General features: G+C 34.0%; 2 protein-coding genes across 6 annotated transcripts in view; one reads left to right on the forward strand and one right to left on the reverse strand.

Annotated features, from left to right (window-relative positions):
• mtf2 (metal response element binding transcription factor 2) overlaps positions 1-5,780 on the reverse strand; it is a 41,433-nt gene extending 35,653 nt beyond the window's left edge. For all 3 annotated transcript variants that reach the window (XR_015477940.1, XR_015477939.1, XM_087240047.1), the window contains exon 1: positions 5,101-5,780. Coding sequence is in view for 1 of the 3 variants with exons in the window: in XM_087240047.1 (XP_087096173.1) it covers positions 5,101-5,123 (23 nt within the window). In the remaining 2 variants the exon portion in view is untranslated. The remainder of the gene's footprint in view (positions 1-5,100) is intronic.
• Positions 5,226-27,047, forward strand: part of dipk1aa (divergent protein kinase domain 1Aa) — a 40,856-nt gene continuing 19,034 nt past the window's right edge. Inside the window, exon 1 of one of the 3 annotated variants that reach the window (XM_087239998.1) lies at positions 5,226-5,556. In XM_087239998.1, coding sequence (XP_087096124.1) covers positions 5,503-5,556 — 54 coding nt within the window. In that variant the 5' untranslated portion in view covers positions 5,226-5,502. 3 annotated transcript variants of the gene reach the window in all.

The following is a 27,047-nucleotide window of genomic DNA, read 5'->3' on the forward strand; positions in this document are numbered from 1 at the left end:
TCTTTTTTAATCATTGAACGCTGATATTATAGAACACGCACACCACTGATACATAACAGTTGATTAGTACTGGACAGGTGTCATGGACTACAATTGCTGGATTTATTTTTGAATACAAATATTTTACACCCATATGGCTGTTAAAATAACATATGGTTATAATGAAATTAATAAATGTGTTTGCTATACAGCTTGTGCCACATTAATGTGTTATTCATACAGCTTTTATGAGCAGCGTGTGGGTCTCCCTGGTGTACAGAGCAAACCCTACTGGGACAGAATGTGTTGACACACAGAAACATACTTAACCCTTCCTTTGCTCCTTAATATCTCTCCAGTAATTTATATACAGTCATTATGGTTATGTAGACCCAGGGCAAAAACATGATGCTTTTTTCCTTAATACGGCATACATACATTAATTTCAAAATCTCTTTATGGTAAAAAAATGTATCAAGTTATATATTATTTTATTTATAGTCTTTGTTATTTCTTCATAGCGCAAAGTGTCTTTTCCATCTGTCTGCATAGTATACAACAAAAATGCAACAAAGCTTATTTAAAAGCTATGTATATATTGCTATGTATAATACAATGCATTTCATACGGCCAATAAGATCTTTTTAAAACATGTAGGCGAAACAGATGATGATTTTTCTGCTAATTTGCATTGGTGAAGGCTGTGTCTTCAGTCATGAGTCTGCTTGAAATGAAATTGCAAACGAGATTTAAATAAAAATGTTGAGACTTTTAAAATGATATGTTTCATATAGCACTATATGATGTTGTGAAAATGCCGTAGCAAGCTTTTTAAAGCAGATTTATAAGCACCTCTCGGGTGGCCTCACCAATGAGGCCAAGTCTGGCATGCCAGGAATACAAATGCTGCATTGTACTAGCTGTCATGCTACCATGCCTTTGATGAAACTTATCAAAATAATCAACAAACTGGTCAGTTTTAAAGAATGTCCGAGAAATGCAGATAAACAATTATTGTATTTGATGTGCTTTTAATGTGATTTATTATTTTCAATTTTATGGTTATGTCAAATTGTTTCCATTTAAAAATAAATAAATATATAAAATAAAACTAAATTAATTAATGACTGAATGAATATATAGACATATACAGTTGAAGTCAGAATTATTATCCCCCCTTTAAATGTTTTTTTCTATTTTAAATATTTCCCAAATGATGTTTTACAGAGCAGGGAAATTTTTACAGTATGTCTGATAATATTTTGTCTTCTAGAGAAAGTCTTATTTGTTTTATTTCGGCTAGAATAAAAGCAGTTTTTAAGTTTTAAACACTATTTTAGGGTCCAAATTATTAGCCCCTTTAAAGCTATTTTTTTTGATATTCTACATTACAAACCATCATTATACAATAACTTGCCTAATTTCCCTGACCTGCCTAATTAATGTTAAGCCTTTAAATGTCACTTTAAACTGTATAGAAGCGTCTTGATAAATATCTAGTCAAATATTATTTACTGTCATCATGACAAAGATTAAATAAATCAGTTATTAGAAATGAGTTATTAAAACTATTATGTTTAGAAATGTGTTACAATATTTTCTTTCTGTTAAACAGTAATTGGGGAAAAAATAAACGGGGGCTAATTGTTATAACTTCAACTGTATGTAAATTTTTTTCTCATTATCTTTTTTTATTCTGTATTGTTTTGTTCTTATTACAAAACAATTATAATTATTGGTAAAATTGAAAAGCAAATTATTTATTTAAATATTTATTGTAAACTTATTCCTTGATTTTACTTTTAAGACTTCTTTGTTCTTTTATCTTAAGAAAGATTTGAGAGGTCTTTGAAGAAAGCTGGCTCATGTCACAATATGCACATCTGCATTATATAGTCCTTTAAACATTAAACGTTATTGATAAATAAATTAGTTTTTGTTTTTGCATTCGGTGCAATAAATTTGTTTTACATTTATATAGAAAGTATAATAAATGCAACTAAAGTGCCTATACTTAAATGTTTCAAATAGTGAAACTTTTTTGAAAATGAAATATATGGGTGAAATAATGTGAAACAAAATAATGTTTATCATCTGTGATGGATTTGGATTTCTGCTTTCCAAGCCATCCCAGCATGGATCAACATTTTTTATATTTCTGATTACTTTATTAATATGATTGTTTGAATTCATTGAATGAATAAAGTGAACGCATTGCTTAAAATAAGAATGTTCAGTGAATTTGCCTGTCTCTTTGTACCTCTATCTTCAGGAGCCACCAAATTAGGTCAGAGGTCATGGAGACCTCAAGTGGAAATGAAGAGCTTGATGATTGAAAACAACTGTACAACTCCTATTTGTATTTTTTTAGCCAGTCAATACAATACAAATTAGCAATTACAAATATATTTGCAATTGCTAATTTGTATTGTATTTACTGGCTAAAGTGATTTTCATTCATTTATTCATTTTCTTGTCGGCTTAGTCCCTTTATTAATCCAGGGTCGCCACAGTGGAATGAACTGGCTACTTATCCAGCTACTTGCTGTGTGGCATCAGCAATACTGTGCCACTGCGTTGCCTAAAATGATTTTGATATTATTATTATGTGTTAATTCTGTTTGAAGTGATTTTATTTTTTATTCAAGACAGACTTGGGTATGTAATGTAGATTACACCGGTTTTTAACCAGTTTTGATAAAGAAGGCTGAGAGTACACTCAGCCTTGGGTAAGAAACAGATTGTACTTTAAGTGTGTGTGTGTGTTCTATTTGATTGTGGATCCTTTTCACAGATCTGGGATATAATGAGATATTGTTCAGAATTGTATGCACGCACCCACGTGAAAATTTTCCTAGTCTATCTGTGTTTTAACCAATAGGTAAAACACCTATATCACTCTAAAAAACTTTGAGTTATTTCTTCAACCCAATGGTTGAGGTAAACCTATTTGGTGCGTTGCTGAGTTATTTTTTAACCTATATTAGGTTATTTTATAATAACTCAATCATTTGGGTTAAATATTTGATACTTTACTTTTAACCTTTATTTGGTTATTTAGTTTATAACTCAACCAGTTGGGTTGTAAGTTTGTATTTCAATAGTCAACTGATTTAACTGACACAGAACAGCTGCATTAATATGCGTACGTTATGTTGTTTTTGCCTTTTAAAGTTTATTTAAGCTCTAACGTAATAATATTGGGGTTATTTTTTTAATCAAATTGCCTCTCGTGTTTTTTCTATTCCTATCACCAGCACTCTTAAATATTGATGATACAAATGCGTGCTTCATGGCCGATAAAACGATTTCTCTATACCTCCCATGTTCATGTCTACAGTTTTTTGGGAGAAAATGATACACATATTTGGGATATTCGGCTGTCATTCCCTTTAGGACCCAGCGAAGACATTCATTTATTTACACAGCCATAATTCTAATAATAGTAGTACTTCAATTGTAATACCAGAATGGAAAAAAATAACATTTAATAAAAATAACCCAATGCATTAGGTTAAATTATATAACCCAATGCATTAGGTAAAAAATAACCCATAGTTGGGAAGGTGCTATAATAACCTATAGACATTGTGAGAGTATAAATGATGTTGATGTGTAATTGTGCAGAGCGACCAAGGAACTCATTGCAAGTGTTGAAGCTAGATTCTGCTGATGAAACTGCAAACTATCTTCAGTAAACTTTATTTATTGGAATCGCTAACTCTAGCTCTTTTTCACCTGAGAGACTGGTCTTTCTTTGGGTTAAAACTGTAAATAATCCCTACCCCTGTAGCTACTTATTTAAAAATATACTTAATTTTATAATACTTCAAACTATTATAAATGTCTCGTTGACAAATGGTTGAAAACAAGTGGTTTGAGGGTCGGCAATATATAAAGATCTAGAATGACTATGGGGTTTCACCATTTCAAACCTTTATTATAAAATCAAATGACTCTTGTTCTAAATATGCCTGACTAGATTATTTGATATGTAAAATAGGGCTGCACAAAATATAATTTAAGCATCAATGTCGCATTGTGATCATTCAGAATAATCACATCGCAGGATATATGCAATGATAAGTTTGTTTTATAATTTCTAATTTTCATGTGTTTTTGATGCCTGTGACTGTAAAATGATTTTAAACGCATTTAGTTATAAAATATTTTACCATTTGTGACCTTAACTATGATACATATTATTGAATTATTTTTATTTTTATCATTTAGTTTCTGTACTTGAATACTGTTAGACTCAGTAAATGATAGAACACTCTTTTAGTTGTATCATTTTCTTGATTGTGTTTACAGATAGTTCTGTCGTGAAAGTACTCACAACACATGCAAATACAGAAATGCACTGCAAATAGCACAGATGAAAATGTGTCTGGGGACCCTAATAGGTTTATAGATTGTTTATTAGATTTTATGGAGATGATCATCCCAACTGATCGAACATTATATATTCTTTCCAAATAATTATTAATTCATCTGGTGAAATTGTATTCATTTCACAATACATTTTGCAAAACAAAGAAATATTGCAATGTTCAATTTTTCCAATATCGTGCAGCCCTAATATAAACTATAGCCTGTTCCTGTAGAGAAAAACATTTTAGTGGATGTCTTCAATAAATGATGATGATGTATAAATAATAGTCTTGCTAAAATATAAAGTTGTATTACCCTAAGATAGAGATCTTACATTAGCAATAACTTTTAGACTAAAAAAATAACAATATGGCCACAAAACCAATCTAATATAAAGGTATAGTCTTATATTTTTTGCCAATATTTATAGTAAAGATCCTGTTCCATTAAGATATTTTGTGAACATCTTACTGTGAACATATCAAAACTCAATATTTGGTTAGTAATGTGCATTTCTAAGCACTTACATTAAACAATTTGCTCAGAATTTTGCATTGATGTATCCAATTTTCAGAAATTGTCCAAATCAGCTTTCAGGTTATTCATAAAGCTCATGGCTGTTTGTATGGCCCATGCTCACGCTGACATATACAAACGGCAAACAGACATATTAACTGCACATGCGTATGTACAGTAGCGTTTAGATTTTATCATTAACAATAAGGTGTTTGTATGTGCAAATCATACCTCACAATATGAATTATGTACATCTGGTGTTCAACAGAGGGCGCCAGTAAACATGACGCACAGGTCTCCCAGGGAAAAAAAGCACTCCTTTAGGCAGAAATAGTGTACGCCTGCGCTGTTGACACGCCGCTGTCTCGCTGCTTTTAAACAGCTGCTCTTGAAAGTGTTAGCCGCTGGATGTCAACCAAGGCGACTCGAATGACATGAATTTCTGAAATAACATGCACATTTCCACGGTGGCCGTCGGGAAGTCGGATATCTGTGAGAGGATCTCGGCTTGTCCGCGTCATGTGTAGCGCGAGCCCAATGACTTGAAGTTCGCCGGGCATTATTTCATTTCATTCGGTATATGGAGACTCTGCTCTGGATCGCGCACAGGCTTTGAGATGATCCATTTCTGCGATGGCGAGGGGTCTGTTTTCACGGGCCTGGCTGTCAAAGACGCACCATTTTCAGGTAACAATCTGGCAAATTAATCTGCATTTCATGACGTTTGGATACCATCAATATATCAACGTATTGCATTAACAGCGAGGATACATTTTAGCATCTTGTTGGCTGACCTTTAATTTCCGCGATAATTATGTAATATATACAGAATTTAAATGTATTTAACGTGTTTAAATCATGTAACAGCTGCTTTGTTGATTGGTGAGCGTTGTCACAGTAACTCGCGACACGACAGCAGTTTTAAAACGTGTTTTTGACGTCATAAACATTTGGTCAGGGAATTTTTCGTTCTTATTTATGGAAATAGTTCCTACGTTTACCCTTGAGAGGAATGGGCTGCCTTGGGCTGCCCTGCTGTGAGATTAATCCCCTTCACTGGATGAAGTTGAACTGTGGTTTCATGGCAGCCTGCACAACTCCACAACAGGACTAAGAAGCTTAAACAGGAGCCAGGCTTATATGCAGGCTTATATGGTTTATATGTACACTAGAGGTGTGTAGCCTATTTCTATTTAAACAGACACTTCTTGAAGAAAAAAAAACCACAATTTGTATATAGACCACATCAATGTGGTCATGTCACGTTTCCTGCTTGTTGTCAGCCTGTTTCATAACTATACCAAGATGCAATTCAATCATAACTTAACATTAAACAGCTATAAGTTCATAACATTATTTATCAATATGCAGACCTTCTTAGATTCTTAGAAGCTAAGGAAATTATAAATGTGCAATAGGAAATACGTTAGGACCATGGTTATTGTTTACATCCCTCAAAAGGTCTGTAAAATATTAATTCCTTGAATGATGTGTTAATGTGGTCATGTCATTGGCCCATGAACATTTGCTGCTTGTTGTCAAACTTTTTCATAACTATATCAAGATACAATTCAATTAAAACTTAACATTAAATAGCTATAATTTCATAATTTTATTATTTAAATATGCAGACCTTTATGGATTCTCGGAAGCCATGGGAATATAAATGTTCAACAAGGAAATGCGTTATGATCATGATTATTGTTTTCATTCCTTAAGTTGATCTATAAAATATTAATTCCTTGAATGATATTTCAAGGCAATTAGGCGTGGGTAGTTATGAAAATAAGTTTATGCAGAGTCACATTTAGGACATTCACTTACAACCTGCAAATAAGGATGTCATTATTTGTTTAGGATTTTTTTGTGTTTGATATTTTAAATAAATGAATTAAAGCCAAATTAAATGAATCATGCTTAATAGGACTTAATGATATTGGAAAAATCTCACATTGCGATTTTTGGTTTTCAGCTATATACAGTTGAAGTCAGAATTATTGGGCTCCCTGAATTATTAGCTCCCCTGTTTATTTTTTTTCCCCAATTTCTGTTTAATGGAGAGAATATTTTTTCAAACACATTTCTAAACATAATAGTTTTAATAACTCATTTCTGATAACTGATTAATTTTATCTTTGCCATGATGACAGTAAATAATATTTTACTAGATATTTTTCAAGACACTTCTATACAGCTTAAAGTGACATTTAAAGGCTTAAGTAGGTTAATTAGGTTAACTAGGAAGGCAAGTTGTTGTATAATGATGGAAAAAATTAGCTTAAAGGGGTTAATAATTTTGTCCTTAAAATGGTGTTTAAAAATTTTAAAACTGCTTTTATTCTAGCCAAAATAAAACAAATATGACTTTCTCCAGAAAAAAAAAAAATATTATCAGACATAATGTGAAAATTTCCTTGCTCTGTTAAACGTCATTCGGGAAATATTTAAAAAAGAAGAAAAAAAAAAACTCAAACAGGGCTAATAATTTTGACTTCAACTGTATATTGCAATATGAATACAATGCCACCAAATGGCTTAAATAGCTCTATTTGGAGAGAAAATAAATTAATATAGATTGATTAGGGTGATTTTCTAAGGGTGTGAATCATGTATAAAATAATAAACATATTCCACGTAAGAATAATAACAATAGAAAAAAAGAAAAAAGTCAAATAAACTGTGCTTTATGGTTTAAGTAGTCAAACAGTATTCAGGTACAACAATTGAATAATAAAGAATAAAACAACACTGTATAGTCATTAAAATGTACAACTTTTGTAACTTTTTTTGTCATTAAATTCTTTAAAATTTCTGTAAAACAAATGCAAATGACAAAGATTCGCTCTGTTATGGTTATACTTTGCAATGACTCCACAAATCGCATGTATTCTCAATTGTTGTGGTGATAAACTATAATCCTTCAACATTGCATATCCTGTGATGTGACTTGTGGACACACATTGCGATATCTATGCTGAAACGATATATTGTAAAACCCTACTGCTTATTTCAACTCTTCAGTCTGTGATTTAGGTGCATATTAATTCCTTTTCATTAAAAACACAACCTTCAGTTTGTCCTCTTCTATTTGTTTCCTCTTAATGCAGTTTAATAAAAATGAAAGCATACAGTATTTACTCATCCTTAGGTCATACAAGATTCAGGTGACACTTTTTTCTGAACATTAAAGAACATTTCTAGCTAAAACCGTGGTTGAGTCAAAAAAAAAAAAAAAAAAAGAAGTTAAAAGCTACTGGCATTTTTGAGAGTCAAGAAAACAAAACAAAGGCAAAACAAAATAATACCAGTGGCTCCTGATTGATGTATGAAGTTAATTATGTACACTACCTGACAAATGTTTTATTGTCAATCCCAGTTGTAACGACAACAAATAATAACTGACTTCAAATAATAAATGACTTCTAGTTAATCATTTGGATAAGTGGAAGAAGGTAGAGTTTTCTGATGAATCATCTGTTGAACTGCATCCTAAATCATCACAAATACTGCAGAAGACCTAATGGGACCCGCATGGCCCAAGATTCTCACAGAAATCAGTCAAGTTTGGTGAAGGAAAAGTCATGATTTGGGGTTACATTCAGTATTGGGGCGTTTAAGAGATTTGTGGAGTGGATGGCAACATGCCTGAGGTATCAAGACATTTGTTCTGCCCATTACATTACAAACCACAGTAGGGCAAATTCATCAGCAGGATAGCACTCAATCTCAAATTTCAGCCTCAACATCAAAGTTCTTAAAAGCAAAGAAGGTCAAGGTACTCCAGGATTAGCCAGCCTAGTCACCAGACATGAACATTATTGAGCTTGTCTGGGATAAGATGAAGGAGGTGGCATTGAAGATGAATCCAAAGAATCTTGATGAACTCTGGGAGTCCTGCAAGAACACTTTCTTTGTCATCCCAGATGACTTTATTAATAAGTTATTTGATTCATTGCAGAGATCTATTGATGCATTCCTCCAAGCTAATAAGAGTCATATACACAATATTCATTCTTTTTCCACTGCACAATGCCTTTATATTCTATACTGTACATTATCTCTGTTAAGTCACAAGACTTTTATCTAAGCAATGCCAGACCTTACTGTCCTAATTAAATAATTAAAAATCAAGGCTTGATCATATTTTATTTCGGTAAAATAAGCATAATCTAGAGGCCTTTGCCTTTCATACAAGACACTTCTGATACCAAATGATCAATTAGAAGTCAAGCCATCGTTTGTTGATTCGTAAAACTTAAATAGGCGTCAAGACCTTTGTCAGGTAGTGTATGTCATGTACTATCATTGCTGACTGTTGAGAAGTAAACACTCACAGAACTGATTGCAAAGAATAAAGGTAATAATCTAACTTGTGCACAATGTTTAGCTTCTTGCACTGCCCAACTGCTTTCTTCATTAGACCCCAGTGTAACATCAGGAACATTGTGTATTCATTGTACTTTGCCATTATATGAAGTTGTTTTATTTTTAGACTCTCAATAAGTTGATAGACGGTTACTTGCATAACCCATGGCCATAACTACAGCCATAATTACTACTGCCATAACTACTGCCATAATTTCTTGTTGATCTCGGATGGTCTAAGCATGCATAAATTAGCAGTATTATGTGGACTCTCCCTTTAATTTCTTTTTTAGGCAGACTCTAGCTAATTTTTTCAGAACAAGAAGTTCAGAACAAAAAACGTTTTCATCTTTACAGTATATAATTATAATCTACTTCAAGCAAGTGATGAATTGGTCAGATTAGTTCTGATATTAGTTCTATAGTTAAATATAGAGAAATATGAATTGATTGATATAACTAAAATAATATTAAATTAAATGAAAGTAATAATAATATAACTGTAAACAAAAGCAGAAGAATATATATATATATATATATATATATATATATATATATATATATATATATATATATATATATATATATATATATATATATATATATATATATATATATATATATATATATATATATTGCAATAATAATAATAATGATTAATACATGAAAACATAGCAAAAACTACGAAACTTTAGTCTGCCACTCTAAGAATTAAAACTACAGAAGGGCACAATATTGTTTTCATGGTGTGTTCTTGCAGGTTGTGTAATTACTGGCATAATTATTCAGACAGTCATTTCAATCAAAGTCTTGCTATTTGACTAAGACTGAAAATTTCAAAGGAAAGTTTTTAAAAAATAACATTGTTGTCAACACTGATGATGAGTTATAGCTCAACTTATAGCTCACTGTAAGCGTTCCAAGTTTGAGTGCTAACTCATAGACCTTTCCCATATCCATACCGCACTCTTTCCAACATTTTTATTGAATTTATTTTTGTTTTTCCAAAAGTTTTTATTGATTTTAGGAGATTTTAACATGTACTACAGAAATCAAAACCAAGCATTCAATCATTCAATTTCTTTTCGGCTTAGTTCCTTTATTGACCCAGCAGGGCCTCGAACCAGCGACCTTCTTGCTGTGAGGTGCTACCAACTGTGCCAGCGTGACGTCCGAAAACCAATATATATATATATATATATATATATATATATATATATATATATATATATATATATATATATATATATATATATATATATATAGAGTAAATTCATGTATATACACATACAATATAAAGGTATATCATAACATCATATAACAACACAGGTATATCAATAGCAGGTGATAAAAGTTATACAGAGAAAAGATTTGTATCAGCTTCCTTCAGGACAAAGGAATTTCAAATTTTACACTTTTTAGGTTTTCTCTTGAATATATAAGTTATTGTTTTCAAAGCCATACAATAAGACCCGCAGCCATTGTCCAAAATGCAAGCTTTCTTTATTTAAAAAACAAACAAACTATTGTACATTTTGCATGTAATAAACAGAAATTTAAGAGTTTCTTATCTGAACTAGTAAAAGTGTTTACAATAGGAAAAATATATAGAATAATATATATAGAATAAAAAATCAACCATTGACATCCCTTGTAGGAACAAAAATGCTATGAAATTAGGGCTGCAAGATATATCATTTCAGCATCGATATTCAATGTGATCATTTGCAATAGTTGAGCCTGGAATGGATTCATTTCACATGTTTTTTCTGAAGCCCATGACCGTGTGAGGGTTTTAAAAACATTCAGGCATAAGAAATTGTACCTTTGACAAATTAACGATTGATTTCATTGAATTGTTTATAAAACGAACACTATAGTATTATTTCACATTTAATTATTGAATCACTGAATACAGTTCAACGACTCTATTATTGAGTTCTTTATTGAGTTCATCAATGCTCGTGGATGCTTTGTTATATTTTATACACTCCTTTACAGAATCATTCACATCAATCAAAATCATAAATTCTTTCCAATGAGTTATTTAACTGATCTAGTGAAATTATATTCATATGGCAATATACTCATTCATTTTTTTTTATTTTTGGGTTCGGTCACCAACTTATCCAGCATATGTTTTTACGCAGCGGATGCCCTCCTAGCACAACTCATCATGGGGAAACATCCATACACGCTCATTCACACACATACACTAAGGACTGTTTTAGCTTACCCAATTCACCTATACTGCATGTCTTTGGACTGTGGGGGAAACCCGAGCACCCGGAGAAACCCACGCAAATGCAGGGAGAACATTTAAACTCCACACAGAAATGCCAACTGACCCAGCCGAGGCTCGAACCAGCGACCTTCTTGTTGTAAGGCGACAGCACTACCTACTGCGCCACCGCGTCACCCCTATTGCAATCTATATTGCTAAGGAAAAATAAAAATCAGATTTTAGATTTTTCCGTTATCATTCCATAATTTGTGTTAACAGAATAAAGAAACAGGTTTGGAAATGGTGGCATAATTTAAAAGTTTGGGTTACTGTGCCTTTAAAATCGGAAGCTCTGTTCAAAACGATTCTCTGTTCATCTGTTCTTTCATAAATAAATGAATACTCTATAGCCTCGTCCTGTAAGCTCGTAATTAATAATGAAAATGGGAATGAAAGCAAACGTTAGTAAATGTTTTATCACTTAAAATTAATAAATAAAATGGTGGATAATAGATGACGGCGTCACAGTGGGTAGCACGATTGGGAAAAATCTTAAATCTGATTTTTTTTACTCTGCAATATATATTGCAATAGGGGCGATGCGGTGGCGCAGTAGATAATGCTGTCATCTCACAGCAAGAAGGTGACTGGTTCGAGTCCCAGCAGGGTCATTGGCATTTCTGTGTTGAGTTTGCATGTTCTTCCCGTGTTAGCGTGGGTTTTCTTCAGGTGCTCCGATTTCCCCCACAGTCCAAAGACATTTGCGATATGTGAATTGAATAAGCTAAATTGGTTGTAGGGTGTGCATGTGTGTAAATGTGACAGTTTATGGGTGTGTCCCAGTGTTGGGTTGCGGCTGGAAGGGCATCCACTGGATAAGTTTTTGGTTTATTCCGCTGTGGCGGATTAATAGAGGGACTAAGCTGAAAAGAAAATTAATGAATGAATAGTAAATGATGAAACCTCTGCCTTTTTACTCTGTTGAATAACTTAAACAGATTAATTGTTCACCACAAAATGGTTGTGCTATATTGCCAAATTAAATTTCATGCTGACTTTGAAACAAAAATGTATGTATTTAACACTTACTGGTTTTATTTATTTGGGGAAGCTTACACAAGAGAACAAGAAAACAAGGAAAAAGTATTCCAGGTAGGGCTGGAGGATATTGGAAAAGTCTGATTTTGAGATATTTTATTTTTCTGCAATTTTAAATATTACGATATGAATACAGTTTCAGAAGATGGTTTGAATGGCACTATTTGGTGATTTTCTGGGGAGTCTAACAGTATTCGGGTACAGAAATTAAACAATCAAATAGCAAAAAACAAACAAACAAACAAACAAAAAAATTCTTACTTTTTGTTTTGTTTCTAGTCCAAATATCAAAAAAAAAAAAAAATCTTAAACCAAGTAAAAATATTCTTTAGTTTTTACCATCAGAAGAAGTGGGTGATAATTAATTTTTTCTTGTTTGAAGGAAATTATCTGCCTGTGGGGTAAGTGAAAAAATCTTGTTTTCACTCTGAATTGTAGATATTTGGACTAGAAACAAGACAAAATTTCTAAGAAAGAAATGTTTTTTTTTTTTTTTGCTTAAATTCCATATAAATACATTGATTAAATACAATTGACCCTTCACACAAGCCACACCCAAAAACTGCCACCCACCAATCGTGGCTTAGCAACCGTAGCTACACGCAGGGGCTCTGTCAAGCTTTCGAGCGAGGGAAACAGGCCAGAGCGTTGTGCATGTTGATTGTGCAAATCTGACACCCAATATCCTTAAAGTTTGGACAGGGTGGTGGAATTTTTTTCCCTTTTCAAAACATAAAACCCAAGAGGAGAAATGCCAGCATGGATCAAACTCTGTGAGGGGCGCTATAGGAGTCGAGTTAAATTGGTTTTGTATTCGATATTCCTGACACATTCAGTGATAGACAGATGGCAATAACTCACACTCCTCTTACCCTAAACAGATCTAAACTGTGTTCCCTACAAAAATACAAAGCAGGTTATGTTTCGCAGCTGTCTTTTTCATTTTTTTCGCTTGATATTATGAGCACTGCTCCGTTTAAGCCTTCGTCATAGTAGTCATACTAATAGCAATCATATTCCCATCTGTTTTAAGCTACGAATATTTGAAACTACATATCAACAGAACAAAACAGAGATATGATCACAATCTGAGCACTTGTGATCAATATATTTCATCCGCAGCTGTGTAATTCATAAGCCTCGATGTCCATGTCAGAGCTACAGTTCGCTGATGTTTTCGTCTGTCTTTTGGAGATTCAGTCATTAGTGACGATGTTATGGCAGGTTAGTGTCTACTTTTATATCTGGTGCCTGATTAATATTTGCTGGTAGGGAAAATCTATCTGGTCACTTCTGCTATTTATACTTTAACTTGCATTTCAATTTATTTATTTATTCCACTTGTCTGCAAATTAGAACAGAAACAGTATAAAGAGCACACAAACATAGGTATAGACAGTGATGGGTGTACATCGTTATGGGTCAATGATGCTAATGTTCGACACAAATCCATCAATTTCCCCTTTCTGGCTGTTCTTTCTATGAATGAATAGAAGCACTGTCCATGAGTGTTTCCTCATCGGTTAGTAACGCTATATTTCAATACACCACGATTAATCATTATCAGACTTTTGGCTAAAAATAGAGAAATAGCCATTTAATTTGTTATTATTAGAATATTTAATTTCACCTCTCTGGCTGTGGATGAACTGAGCCGTTGAATGGTCAGCGTATGAGGCGGCTAGGCTAAGCTAGCTTTAATTTTGATTAAGTTATTCTCTAATCGGTTGCCTATTATGTGGTGAATATACCCATGTAATGCATACTACAGTCTTTTTTTGTCTGGCTTTCTCAGATATCTCACTTGTTCGCCGAAAATGACTAATTAATCCCTGGCAATGTCTGACACCGGCGCAACACATTGTAATAGACGTCTCAAGCACGAAAGCTTGACAGGTGTAGCAACAGTAACCAAGGAGGGCGGGGCTGAGCGAAAGGTCAATTTTGTAGCTCTTAGTCAACTATAATAATCCAGACTTGGCATTGCATTTCTTTGCGATGTGACTATTGGGTATGTACAGATACTTAAATGCTTAAAACGATATATTGTGCTGCCCTAATTCCAGGTGTCAGATATGATAAGGTTATGCCACTTCATAAAGCAATGATAAATGTTGTATATCACAGATGAAGTGAGATCAGGGGCGTCGCTAGACCCCATTTACTGGGGCACGGGCTCCAGTAAAAATAGCCAGTGCCCCAGATAAATCCTTTGAGATACGATTTACTTTACATGCAAGTGTATTAATTAAAAGTGGTTATCCCAGAATAAAGATGTTATTCTCTATGTACAACAGGCTTGGGCGGTATCCAAATTTTCATACCGTCTAACTTTCTCCCTATTTTACCCCGATATTAGGTATTACTGTGCATAATAAAAAAAATTATGACGTAAGGCTCAGACAGCGTCAGCAAACTGTCGGCTTGTGCCTAAACCATTCAGAAACTGAATACCGTATATGCGACCTTAGGTTCGTGGTCACCTGTTTGTCTTGTTCGTATTAGAGATCTGTGCTGGATGCTCTCTCTCTCTGTGTCTGAGCTTTACTCGGAAATTCGTTACCGCACTGCAAGAGATCTGGTTGGCTCCTGTGGTACAGCAGAGAAAACTCAGGTCCTATTTAAGTGCATTGTTTTTTATGAAGGTATAACGGTATTGAAACTGACACTGTTGCTATTTTTAGATCTCGCATTATACCATATTACCGTATTACCGCCCAAGCCTAATGCACAACCGAACCAACACTGATGTAAGTTTAATCAAAAAGCAAACTGAGCATGTGCGCAAAAAACAAATATACCCGCACGCCTCACGCACCGATCCTGCTTGATGCTGACGCGCTGCTCTGCTCCTGGTCCAGTTGTGAACATGCACGGCAAAAAAATAGCCACACTGCTCATGTGTTGTGAAAACGGTGTAACAGGTTTTTTTTAATGCGGAGGTGTCTGCACGCAGTGAGTTTTTTAAGTGGACAAAACAATGTTTAAATAATATGATGGTGATATTATTTACTGCATGGCTCCTGATAGATTTTTTTTTTGGTATGTAGCAGAAAGGAGGAACAAAGTCAGGGAGGTTAGACTTAATAAACATAATTCTCGTATTCTATTGAATTGTCTATAGAATTTCATTTTAATAAAATTAATATACTGTACATGCAAAAGATTTCTTTTAGCATCACTCCAGTTGGGACTTGTTTTCCAGTTACATTTATGATTAATTTTTGCTAGAATAATAACTGCATAATAACAATAGTACTGTTATTTTTTTTATAATTATATATATATATATATATATATATATATATATATATATATATATATATATATATATATATATATATATATATATATATATATAATTATTTTTTTTTTTATTTATTTTAGTTTAATTTAATTTAATTAAAAAAAAAAAAATTATTTGGGGTGCTGTGCCCCAGTAGAGCTTTATGTCCAGCAATGCCCCTGAGTGAAATCATGTGAAGCTGTGATTTCTGTAACTCTTGACACAGATACAGCAGAAGTGAGCAAATGAAGGAGTGGTGTGAGTGAATGGCATCAGAATGAATCAGCAGCTTGATGAATTGACTGGAGCTCTGTGCTGACAGTGCCAGATCTGCTGTCTCCATGCGGGACCGCTGACTCCCATCTACAAAGGCCGTTTCAGCAGAATGTCTTATGAAAACACTGCTAGAACAGGGAGTTTGAGGCATTACTTTGTTTATGCATGGTGTCCACCGTCTTAAAATGTTTAAAGTTGCAAAAAGAACATTTTAGGCCTTAAAAAGTCTTTACAGAAATATTATGTTGTGAGTCTTAAATCATTTTAAACGGGGTTTATTTTCCTATATCCATGAAAAGCTTCTCAAGCAAGCTGACACCTATTCAATCTCCATCAATCCATCTCAATAGATCGTATTTATTAACTATTAAATTTGATAACATCTAAAGTTTTAACTACATTTACTGTTATACTCTTTAATTGTATTCATTATTTGTCTCAAAGTTCACCTTTTATTTATGGTGAGGACACTGACCTGGACAGAGTTCCATATATTTAGCTTATTAAAGTTTGTGCACCCATGCAACCAGTGTTTGCTCATTTTGACAAATTATTTAAAATATGTGGCTAAGGCCCTGTTTACACTGCCAGTTAAATGTGACCAAATTCCAATTTTTTGCTAAAATGGAATGTAGTTAGGTTTACGGTATATTTATTATGAACAGTGGTTTACTGTAAAAGAATTTACATTCACAACTGCTATTTTTAAAGTAAATTACTGTAAACATTTTTACAATACATGTGTTTTATTTAAAAGAACTTTACTGTAAACAAACAGCAGTTTTCAATTGTAAAATTTACAGTTTATCAAAAAGTATTGTGAAGTGTTGCACATTGTAACCTAACATTTTACAGTGAAGTTCTGGCAACCACAGCTGCCGGTATTTTACCGTATATTTCACCCGTTATTTTTTACAGTGTACTTGAAACGTTTTTAAAAACACAACAGAAAAACTTTTCAGTAGATCATTGCCTTGTAAAAAAGCTTACATGATGGCAATGATTCATTGCCATAGAAAGCTTACAGCATATTACCCCCACTCATTTATCGGATTGGCATGGCTGTTGCACAAAGACATTGAATCACTGTGGGATTGCAATGTTTCCATTTATCTTTAACCTTACATTTATAGATAGTCTAACTTTAGGGTGGGACCCATTTGTTTTGCAAATGTTAGCAAAGATAGCACAAAAAAAAAGGCAATTTTAAACCCGTCTTAAATTAAAACGTCAAATAGGTTGGTCTTTGTGTTCTCCTTAGCATTGTGTCTGAGCTCTCAGATAGACTTCTAAAAATAGACCCAGGGCTACGTTTATGCGTGAAATAACCTCTCCTGAGATAATTGTTCAGGGCTGAACGAGCTGCTTGCAAGCCAAAGAAGTTAATTAAGCCATTTCATCAGCCAGACAACGATTTGCTGAACTCCTTTCCACATTGAATAGCGCTTGCGAAGGCTGAAAGGAGATGTTATTCATAGTAATGTGGAGGTTTGGGCTGATCGTAGATTTGCACCTCTATACTTAGACACCACCCTCATAGTCCTCAGTGACCTATCTGCTCCATAAAACACAGACTATAGCGTGATTTGGCAGAAAGGAGCCCAGTCTGAAATGCGTAAGCTCAATTGCTCTTGGGTTCTTCATTTGCTTCAGTTTATTGCCTCACTTCGATCTCCTCATGATCACCCACATCTGGACGAAGTTTTACTTGGAGCTTTTCCTGGACGGCTTCTCTCTTTTTCTTTTTGAGGTCATGTGTTGGATATGATTGCTGCTTTTCAGAAGGATTTGAAACCTTGTAGCAAATAACTTCCTAATCCTTTGTGAAGCAGCAGATGATGTTCGAATCGTAGCGGTACAGGTTGTTCTGTACAAAAGGAGGCAAACCTCCAGATGGGAGGATTTCATGGTGTCTGAACTCGATTAGAGAACATACTTTTGCTTTTGACTCTGTAAGCAAGGGGGGGAAAACAGCTTTTTTAATCTGGCATGACAGATATTTTAGAATTATCAAGTTCTGTTGGAGCCACATAGTCTTGTCTACAAAATGGAATGAATCGTGACACTTATTCATGTACACACACAATCAGGAGATGGTTTTTATTGTCCCAAAGTGGATTATTTTACACTAAATACTGTTTTGGTTATAATGTGCATTTGGGGCCAAAATGCATCAGCCGGCCAAATTAAAAAACAAAAGTGCCTATAAACTTCTTTTTGTTAAGAAAACAGATGCTTAAGTGTTCCTTGTAGTTTTATAACTCAAAGGGCAGCAATGATGAAAATTAACTTTTGTAAGCTGTTTGTACAGAGCTGTGTGTAGGTATAGTGTGTCCACTGTCATATATGAGTGATATAAAGACAATAATTCTCTCTTTTTTTAAGTTGTTTTGTTTATTTCCTGATGATAAAATCCCAGTAATTTTGAGGTCCACAACGAGATGTAGAAGTGGGGTTTTCTACACTCACTGAACTGATTGACAGGCGCCATGTTTCTATAATAGCATGTAAGCACACGTCCACAGGACATTGTTGACAAATAAACTGGGATTAAAATGTGTTACTCTCTGTGATTTTTTTTTTTTTTTTATAAGTTCAAAATACTTTTAAAACAGATCATGTTTGTGGCAAAGAGAGTAAAATTGCTATCGAATTCTTAACCACGGCCATATGGTGTCAGTAAATGCACATATACACTTGAAGTCAGAATTATTAGCCCCCCTGAGTTATTAGACCGCTTGTTTATTTTTCCCCAATTTCTATTTAACAGAGAGATTTTCTCTACATATTTATAAACATAATAGTTTTAATAACTCATTTTTAATAATCGATTTAGTTAACATGATGACAGTAAAAATATTTTAGAAAGTTTTAAGACACTTCTATACAGCTTAAAGTGACATTTAAAGGCTTAAATAGGTTAATTAGGTTAACTAGGCAGGCTAGGGTAGTTAGGCAAGTTATTGTATAACAGTGGCTTGTTCTGTAGATTATTAAGAAAAAATATATCTGAAAGGTTCTAATATTTTTGTCCTTAAAGTGGTGTTTAAAAAATTAAAAACTGCTTTTATTCTAGCTGAAAGACTTTTTCCAAAAGAAGATAAAAATTTGAAGGGGGCTAATAATATATATATATATATATATATATATATATATATATATATATATATATATATATATATATATATATATATATTAGTGCTGCCAATCGATTAAAAAAATTAACTAATTAATCGCACCTTTTTAAACAAATTAATCGCGATTAATCGCATTTAAAATACTGAAACTTGTAATTTTGCCTATTTAAATGTAAAATTAATGTAAACCCAAGGAAAAAATATTTAAATTCAAAATATTATTGTTTAATAGAATTTTTGTTTAACTTGTAACACAGATTTCTTCATGTAAACAACATACCCACAATAAACCATCAAGATCCTGGCTTGACAGCCATATTTATTACAGAAATTAAAACACAGGCATGTTAATGACATTCAAATTTTAAAACAATCAATGCCAATAAAGAAAACATTGATTTTCATGTTGGATTCTAAGTGGACTGCAAAAAATGCCAAAATACAGGAATTGCAGATATGGAAAATGAAATATTATAATAATAAACTATAGAATACAAACTGTTGCACTCATTGTAGTTTTATTGCTGTGAGTTGAGAACATTAATTATAGAGTAGAAACAATTTTGCTTAATCCTCCTTTACATTCATCCAGTTGCTAAGACTAGGAGTATCCCGCAAGTGCACAGAGACTCCCAAATGCTCGCAAATGAATGATAATTTCTTGCAAACCGGTCGTTAAATACATTGCACACCCCTCTCGCCCCTACTCAGATACGTCGCTCACTCCACCCCTGACACCCCTCAACGGGCCTGACACAGACACACACACAGACAGACACACACAACGCGCTGCAGACGTTTTGGCCCCAACGGCCTTCCATACTGGAGCGACTCCCCTCAGATTCAACACGCATGATCAAGTTCATCAAATTTGCTAAGCGTCCTAAACTAAGCGTCCTAAAGTATTACTGTATTTCACAAGGATTCTGACACAACAACGCGAAGCATACGCTTTCGTTGCGTTTAATGAGATAACACAATAAACTTGGAGGGCTCATGCTGAAAGGCAGAGTAATGCCCTGTCTTTGACAGCTCGCGAATTCAACAGACGTTCTGAGTACATTTACATAAGACACCAATACTCCGATTTTAATATGATTAAGATAATACTCTTATTAAAATTCTACCGTGGAGCCTTAAAAGGAACCTTACCTTAAAGGAACACTGAGTCACGAAATGCGGAGGATTTTCTTTCTGTTTGCCATGCGGTATCGACTTGCAACAGATGTCGAAAGTTAAAAATGAAACACCCGAAATTGCATGAAACTCTGGATAACTTGTGATGCAACTAATTGTTTTATACTGGAACTTGCCTTCAAAAAGTGCTTCCTTGGTCTCATCCACATTTATTGCATGTTGAACACACGTCCACCACAACAGGAAGTAAAAAAAACCTGAACTGCGTTAATTTTTTTTAACGCGTTAAATATTTAAAATTAATCGCATGCGCATGTATATATATATGTGTGTGTGTGTTCGTGTGTGTACTGCTTGGCATTTGTGTATGAGTCATCGTTTCAGAAAGGCTTAAATAAACACCACAAATACATGAAATAAACTTTTTTTTGAGCTGTATTTCAGCTTCATCCGAGTCGGTCTCTATCACTGACTGCTGTTTATCTGACGTAACGCATAACAAGAATTAGACATGCACGTGGGAGCGGTGGGCGGAGAGAAGCAGCTCTTGCATTTAAAGCCAAAGGCTACAAAAACAGCTACACTGTACTCAGACACCAAAATGGGCAGATTCTGGTGGCTATAATAAATAACCTGATGGTTAAACTATTACAAGCACATTCTGGAGACTCCAAAGGCTTTCACTTACATCTTGTAAAAGGGGTAAAATAGGTGCCCTTTTAAAGGGTTAGTTCACCCAAAAATACAAATTCTGTTATTAATTACTCAATCTTGTTAATAACTCCATCTTTAATCATTTTCGGATGGCAATTTAAGATATTTTAGATAAAAAAAAAAAATTTTCCCACTTTTTTAATCAGCTTTAATTTTCAAATGTTTCTGGAAAAAAGCTAGTGATGGGCAAAAATTAATCACATTCAAAATAAGTTTGTTTTTTACATTATATTTGTGTGTGTGTGTTACATATAATTATTATGCAGATTAGGTACACGCATAGATTAAAACAAAACAAACTATTTTGTTACACTGATATTTAAATAGGCTAGGCAATGGCGCAGTAGTGCTGTCGCCTCACAGCAAGAAGGTCGCTGGTTTGAACCTCGGCTCAGTTGGCGTTTCTGTGTGGAGTTTGCATGTTCTCCCTGCCTTTGCGTGGGTTTCTTCCGGGTGCTCCGGTTTCCCCCACAGTCCAAAGACATGTGGTACAGTTGAATTGGGTATGCTAAATTGTCCGTAGTGTATGAGTGTGTGTGTGGATGTTTCCCAGAGATGGGAATAATTCTGACTTCAACTGTAAATACACACATCCATGCATATATTTTTAGAAAAAGTTTCTTTATATTTAGACATTCATCAAAGGCGGCAACACCAAAGCTCCAAAAATACAAATTTATTGAATTAAAAAAGCTGACACAAAGCGTGCTTTTTAATTTAATAAATTTGTATTTTTGGAGCCTTGGTGTTGCCACCTTTAATAAATATTGATTTTGCACCTTCTTTGTGTGTGTGTTTTATTTATATATATATATATATATATATATATATATATATATATATATATATATATATATATATATATATATATATATATATATATATATAAGACATATATAGACATATAGACATATATAGATATAGACATATAGATATCACAATACGAACTTGTATATCATGTTTATGTTAATATTTTTTTTACGGGTTGCATCTGTTATTGAATTGGCAGAGAAGGGTTTGTTATCAATATACTGTTTAAGAGCTGACATGTCTCCCAAAAACAAGATATGACATTTAATACTCCAAAAAATAGGAGCACTTTAATGAATAGTAATAACAAAGGACAGTTTGTTTTTGTATTTCTTCTCCATGCATGTCTTTAATTTACTTTAATTTAGCAAATTTGTTCATTTTTATTTTTGTTATGTTTATTAATCTCGCATTTATTAAAAAAATAGTGGCTAATTCATTGGTTAACAGTAAGTACAGTCTATCATTTTCGGCAAAATTTTATATGGGTCTACCTATACTTGTAAGAACAAGAATTCTAAAATGTGACAAAGTTAAAGACTAAAAGAAATGACACAAGTCTTAACTTAAACGCACACAAACATGAAGTGATGGAAGGTCTGCATCTCCGGTCAGTCATCATGTGAGAGTGCTTATGAGAGGCTGAATGATATACGAGTCACAAGGGAGAATATTTCAGACGAATCTAATTTGGACTTTCAAAGAGTGAGGCCTGCTGGGAAACTAACCTGTAATCAAGTCTGAAGCAAACCAGTATTTACCTACCAGCTGTACTGCAGTTTTTCTCCTATAAAGAGCCACTGGGATTTCTGAGTTATGGAAGGAAAGGAAATCAAATCTGAGCTTGCTGTTGTATAGGAGGAGAAGTACCTCAAACCTAGATTAAAAGCAGTGAAAGTGTGAAATCATTTTTACACCATTAGCAGCACCGTTGGTCATTGGGTTATAGTTTGCGTGTAGTCAGGGTCGGATTTATGCACTCGCATTCTGAGAAAGGTATAAATGGAGGTCGGAGCAAGCTCCAAGTGGGCTGTACAAACCTGGAGTTTGTATTTATTTAATGTATTGTACATGACACAGAGTCCAATATTGTGCTTTATGAATGTCTACACCTAACCCAACCTTAAACCCAACCTCGCAGTAACTGGTTGTGTTTTATTATCGTCCACACCTACGTCAACCTTAAACCCAGCCTACTTGTGGCGTAAATCCCTCCCTCTTGGAGATCTCTGGGCTGCAGCCATGCCTACTTGGGGATTCTTGGTATGTGTCTATTCTCACACATTCAGAAAAGACAAGATACAGTGAGGAGAAATTGATATCTTTTATTTATTACTTCACCATCTGAGTTGGGTGTAACGCGTTTCACAGTAGCTCATTACTGTATTCTAATTACATTTTTGAGGAATGCAGTAATGCAACCAATTACATTTTTTAATTTGTGTAATTTGTTTAAAGTTACTAATGTTAATGTAATTGTGTTACTTGCTTTACAAATATGGTTTTTGGAAGAAAAAAAATGCATTCTTTTAAATCATGTTTTCCGCTGCAACATTAGTAAATAAGCATTCGGTTGCTGTTGAGAGTGGCTGCTTCTTCAAGTGGGAATATAGATATTACTTTGATTTCATTGACCGTAAAAATAAAAATATTGCAGTCTATGTCCAGTCACTAAGGAGACAGCTTTTAACTCGACCAGCACCTTGTTCAAGCACTTAAATAGAAAGCATTCTACGACAATACTTGTCACCAAGGGGACATAAACCCCAAAACACGGCGGTTCAACTTAAACCAGGCTAAATTGAATTTTTGTGCAGGATCGAGAGTGAAGGTGTCTTTTGAATGTGAAGAGAAGCGAAGCTGCTTAAAGGGCCATTTATATATCGTGTCTTTTGCGCGCATATTAGGTGCGCATATTGCACATGCTCACATTTCCCAGGCGCACGCAGTTGAAAACCATGAGTCAACTGAAATGAACTGACCGATCAGCTTCATTCTTTGAAATATACTTATTTAGGTAGACTAATCACCTTGGACAAATTCAGAATACCCAAAAACTGCCCTAGGGTTGTAGCGATACCATTAATTCATCAAGATACGATACCAGCTGAAGCATCATGATACCAAGTAGTAATGCGATACTGTAATTGATAGCTCAAATTCTAAATGAAGTTGTCAGAAATACTATATTTTACATGTTAATAGGTCTTGGATTTAATTCATAATTCCCTTATTTAAAAAAAAAAAAAAATATATATATATATATATATATATATATATATATATATATATATATATATATATATATATATATATATATATATATTTTTTTTTTTTGCACATCACTTCATCTAAAATTTATTAATTCTTTATCTTTATTTTGTAGTCAACTGACCAACAAAAATACATAAAAAAATAAAGATACAAATGAGACCAAATGAAATTTGTTAAATTTGGTAGCATTTTTCCAACACAATTAGACTATATAAAGTGGCCAAAAATTGTTTCAATGTTTCCTGTTGCTATTTTGGGTTTTTCATCTATTGCTTTTTTTTCAGTCTTATCAGGTAACAATCCAAAGAAATTCAAAATTTCACTTTGTGAGTCATTCTTTTTAAGAGATTGTCGCAGTTGTTGTAGCTACTAAATCATATAGAGAGGAACAGAAATGAACTGATTCAGATGTGCATTTGAAACGTCAGAAAACATCAGAAAACTTGCAGTTTTAAGCCTATTTTATACTTCTACATCAAGTGATCGCCGTGACCCACGGCGCATGCAACGCGCGTAGCTGTGCATTCATACTTCTGCACGCTGTTTCTGTTGCTCTGCAATAACACTTCCGATACGCTATCTGGAGGTGTTTATCTTCCTTTTTGTCGAGTTTCTTCGCTGGTGTTTTGTTTTTTTGAAGGCTTCCTTTATGTACAAGTGGTTCAAACTCGCTCATTTTAAGACATGAATCGGTGGACGTGCAACAACTTTAACCATAAGGTAAACACAAAGCAACAGCCTCCATCCAGATCTTCTTGTAAACAGTCAACACTTGTAAACAGTCGCTCCAACAAACTCATGCAGCTCTCTGTTCCGACCACACTTCTTCAGCGCTTCCAAGCCGACCAATCACAGAGCTTGCGCTATGTAGTTACATGTAGTTACATTTTTTGAGAGGTGCATGTCAGCGATGCCGACGGCCATGGCTAAAGCGTCCACGCGTAGGCTGCGCAGTAGCATATGTGATCGCTTGACACAGAAGTACAAATCAGCCTTTAAAGGGCCCCACAGACTATTAAAATAAAACGGTTTATTGCTTCAACGTGTTAGCATTTTAGTGACTTCTCCACATCCAACATTATTGCAGATAGACCGGTAATGACGATACTATCGTTTACAAACTAAAGTGACACCGAGTATTTTGGACCCATAGTATTGTGATAATACCAGTAAACTGTGCAACCCTACACTGCAACGTTTTTTTCATACTATGGGTGTCAATGGTTACAGCTATCCAGTTTTCTTCTAAATGTCTTATTTTGTGTTAAAAAAAAAGACAAACAGGATTGGAAAAAGTGAATGATGGGAGAATTTAAAGTTTGGGTAAACTCTTGAATTCTTTTGAATATGTCAAGCTGCTGTGATCAACCCATTGTAACGTTTTTCAGCGAATATTAAATTACTGAAAGAGCTGCAGTTCATTCTGTATTTTTAAAGGTATATTTTTTGTGTTTTAAAAGTAAATTCAAACTAAAGTAATTAGTAATCCAATTACTTTATATGTAAGTAACTTGTAATGTAATCAGATTACAATTTTCCTGTAGTAATCAGTAACTTGTGATTGATTATTTTTTTTAAAGTAACTTGCCCAACACAGTTCACCCTAAAGCTAAAAATGAAAGAAAAAATCATTGAAGTTACATGAACCGTAAGTTTCTGAGACGTTTATTTCAGTATGTTGATGTACTTCCAACTGAAACAGAATATTGAGTAGGGAGCAGGGCTTTCTTTTTGCACATCATTCCCTCATAGCAAACTAAGGGTAAGAGGGGCGTGGTTAAGAATATTGTGGCTGAAGCTGTCAAACTGACGTCAACAGAGAAAAACCACCAATCCAAACACAGGAGCATATGGTCAAACCTGTATTGAAGATTATAAAACAAACCTTTTTTTTTCAATGGACTAACTTGCATAGATTAATATTAATTTTGCTATCAAAACAAACTTTATATATGATATGAAAAAATATGTTCCCAAATGTAGTCATATGCCCAAAGTGTCACAATAAAATGTATAACTCTCAGCATTGGTTGAGTCTGTTTTACCTTGCTTGGCTGGTTAAACAAACAAAGCTATTTTTTATTTCAGTCATATGCTTTATATCATGACTGTAATCATTTAACAGTTCTTCCAGGTCCCTGCTAGTGGAGTCCCCAACTGGCAAAGGCACAGACAGTTTAGACTTTGCTAAGCTTAGACATCTCGGATGTCTGCAGTGCAGTTTGTTGACCTACTTTTAACAAAAATGGCACTTAGCAGAGCTTCGTTATTTACAGGGATCTCCACACACACCCACAGATAGTGCAGGCACTCACACCCACACTGACACCCTGAAACGCCTACTACGCTAGCACCATTTCAACACGGGAAAGAATCAAAAATGTGTGGCCACATTATACAGTTAAACTGCTTTTCTGAAGATGTTTTACTGCATTTTTAATGCATTTATTAAGAAAATTAATCTGAAATTCCTAATACTATATGTAATGTAAATAATACATATAATGTAAATTATACTGTTTACATACACGGGGTTAGTACGTTTTCTAAAGGGTGGTCTAGAGTGTATTTTTAAGGCTTAGTTGTGTTTATAAGATGCAAAGCAATGTGTGCTCATGCTTAATTTGTAGAAAATCACATAATTAAGATTGAGCTGTAAGCACTTCTCTCCTTGTGTCACGTTCTTTGGAAGCCCAAATATAGAAATGGAACAAGCTCTGTGAAAATAGTCTAATGTTATTCCTCTGCTATAACATTACAGCACCTCTGGCCACGCCTCTTCGCTGTGCGAGGTGTATGCGCATAGGCAATGCGCGTAACCTGAAACGTTTGTGATCTCACTAGCCCGGATGTTTTT

The sequence above is a fragment of the Danio rerio genome, chromosome 2 (assembly GCF_052040795.2).
Source record: "Danio rerio strain M-AB ecotype USA chromosome 2, GRCz13ab, whole genome shotgun sequence".
Taxonomy (NCBI): domain Eukaryota; kingdom Metazoa; phylum Chordata; class Actinopteri; order Cypriniformes; family Danionidae; genus Danio; species Danio rerio.